The sequence below is a fragment of the Sardina pilchardus genome, chromosome 14 (assembly GCF_963854185.1).
Source record: "Sardina pilchardus chromosome 14, fSarPil1.1, whole genome shotgun sequence".
NCBI classification, from domain to species: Eukaryota; Metazoa; Chordata; class Actinopteri; order Clupeiformes; family Clupeidae; genus Sardina; species Sardina pilchardus.
This window is the reverse complement of record NC_085007.1, coordinates 28,599,004-28,601,503: the sequence shown is the minus strand read 5'-3', so window position 1 is coordinate 28,601,503 and position 2,500 is coordinate 28,599,004. Positions and strand designations below refer to the sequence as shown.

The following is a 2,500-nucleotide window of genomic DNA, read 5'->3' as shown; positions in this document are numbered from 1 at the left end:
CACACACACACACACACACACACAGAACAAAGCGTTAGCAGACACATCTGTTATCACCTCATATAGTTCACTCTCTCTCACTCTCTTTGTTTCTCACACACAAACACACACACACACACATACACACACACACACACACACACATTGAGTCACTCACGGTTTGGTACGGCTGGCCGGAAGTGAGGATGACCCTGTCTTCAGTGCGGGCCAGCTAGAGAGGGGAACAGGAAGAGGAAGTGGACTTCTGAGACAGTCACAGGGCAAAGGTCAACGGTCACTGAGCCGTGAGGTCCGGCATGAGAACACAAGCACACCCTGCCCGCACTCTGACCACTAATTACAGCGAGGATACGGATACACACACACACAAACTTTTCAGCAAGGATACACACACAAACACAGCTTTACCGTGAGGATACATACACACACACACACACTGCACACTTTACAGCAAGGATACACACAGATACACACACACACACACACTTTACAGCGAAGATACACATACACACACACACACACACACACACACTTTTCAGAGAGGATACAGATACACACACACACACATAGATACACACATTTTACAGCAAGGATACTAATAACAACTTACAAACACACATTACAGTGAGAATACACACCCTTCCCTCTTTCAGCTGCTCTCAACATGCAGACCAACTTGGCACCAATGAAACAGATAAAAAAAATATTTTGTCGTGTCATGTTTGTATGTCATGTTGTGCTTGTTGCGTCATGTTTGTATGTCATGCTGTGTTTGTTTTTCCTTACAATTAACCCTCAGGGATATTTTTATTCATCATATTCTTTTACTATTATTATTTTAGCTGAATTAGAATTGTAAAGAATGTTTTCAGAGGTTCTTGGAAAAAGCTCCGATGCCAGTAAAAGGGCTCTAGTGAGAGAAATGAGAAAAAACAAATGTTAGATCTTAAGTCTGGCTGGCGTGTGTGTGAGTGTATGTTCGAATCATCTTCCAGTGACTTTGCAGTCCACCTTCTGGTATGTGTGTGTGTGTGTGTGTGTGTGTGTGTGTGTGTGTGTGTGTGTGTGTGTGTGTGTGTGTGTGTGTGCATGCATGCGTGTATGTGCATGTATGTTTGAATCATCTTCCGGTGACTTTGCAGTCCACCTTCTGGTATAGAGTGTGTGTGTGTGTGTGTGTGTGTGTGTGTGTGTGTGCATGCATGCGTGTATGTGCATTTATGTTTGAATCATCTTCCGGTGACTTTGCGGTCCACCTTCTGGTATAGAGTGTGTGTGTGTGTGTGTGTGTGTGTGTGTGTGTGTGTGTGTGTGTGTGTGTGTGTGTGTGTGTGTGTGTGTGTGTGTGTGTGTGTGTGTGTGTGTGTGTGTGTGTGTGCATGTGTGATTGTGTGTGCATGTATGTTTGAATCATCTTCCAGTGACTTTGCAGTCCACCCTCTGGTATGGAGTGTGTGTGTGCCTAGGCGTGCGTGTGTGTGTGTGTGTGCGTGCATACATGTATGTGTGTGTGTGTGAGTGCATTTTAATTCACCTTGGCTGCTACTTTGTGGTCATCCACGTTCTCCAGGATGACGGTGTTGACGCCCAGGCAGCGGAGGTAGCGCCCGAGCCCCTGCAGCATGTTGTCACACACCACCCGCAGCTCCTGGGGGGCCACCGGCGGCCCTCCCTCCCCAGCACCCGACCCCACACGCAGGGACAACAGCTCCGCAGCAGGGGCCTGATCACAGTCCTTCTGCTTACACCCCACACACAGACACACACAGAGAGACATGCAACCACCCACCCACACACAGACACAGACACACACAGACACAAACACACATGCAACCACCCCCCCCCCCCCCCAACACACACACACACACACACACACACACACACACACACACACAAACACAAACACAGAGACATGCAACCACCCACACACACACAGACAGAGGCAAACACACAAACACACACAGATATGAAACCACACACACACACACACACACACACACACACACACACACACACACACATACACACACACACACACACACACACACACACATACACACACAGACAAACACAGAGACATGTAACCAGACACACACACACACACACACACACACACACAGACAGACATGTAACCCCCCACACACACAGACAAACAGGCAAACAGAAACACACACACAAACACAGAGAGAGAGGGCGAGACATGAAACCCACACACACACAGAAAAGCAGGCAAACAGATAAACACACACACACACACACACACACAGAGAGACATACAGTACAAACACCCACACACAGACACAAACATGCAAGCACGCACACACACACACACACACACTCATAGAGACGTGTAACCACCCACAGACACAGACACAGATGTACACACACACGGAACCACCACCGACATACACAAACACACACACACACACACACACACATAAAAGGGACAAGATAATATCAGCTTTGTGCTTTGTGTTACTGTAAACTAGCCACTGAAGCT

At 47.5% G+C, this 2,500-nt stretch overlaps 1 protein-coding gene across 2 annotated transcripts in view; it reads right to left on the bottom strand.

The window, feature by feature from the left end:
- exd3 (exonuclease 3'-5' domain containing 3) overlaps window positions 1–2,500 on the bottom strand; it is a 71,188-nt gene that overhangs the window by 49,694 nt on the left and 18,994 nt on the right. Inside the window, exons 16-17 of one of the 2 annotated variants that reach the window (XM_062554644.1) lie at window positions 1,535–1,741; window positions 158–211 (exon numbers count right to left, since the gene is read on the bottom strand). In XM_062554644.1, the coding sequence (XP_062410628.1) occupies window positions 158–211; window positions 1,535–1,741 (261 nt within the window). The remainder of the gene's footprint in view (window positions 1–157; window positions 212–1,534; window positions 1,742–2,500) is intronic. The other variant, XM_062554645.1, reaches the window with a different exon arrangement.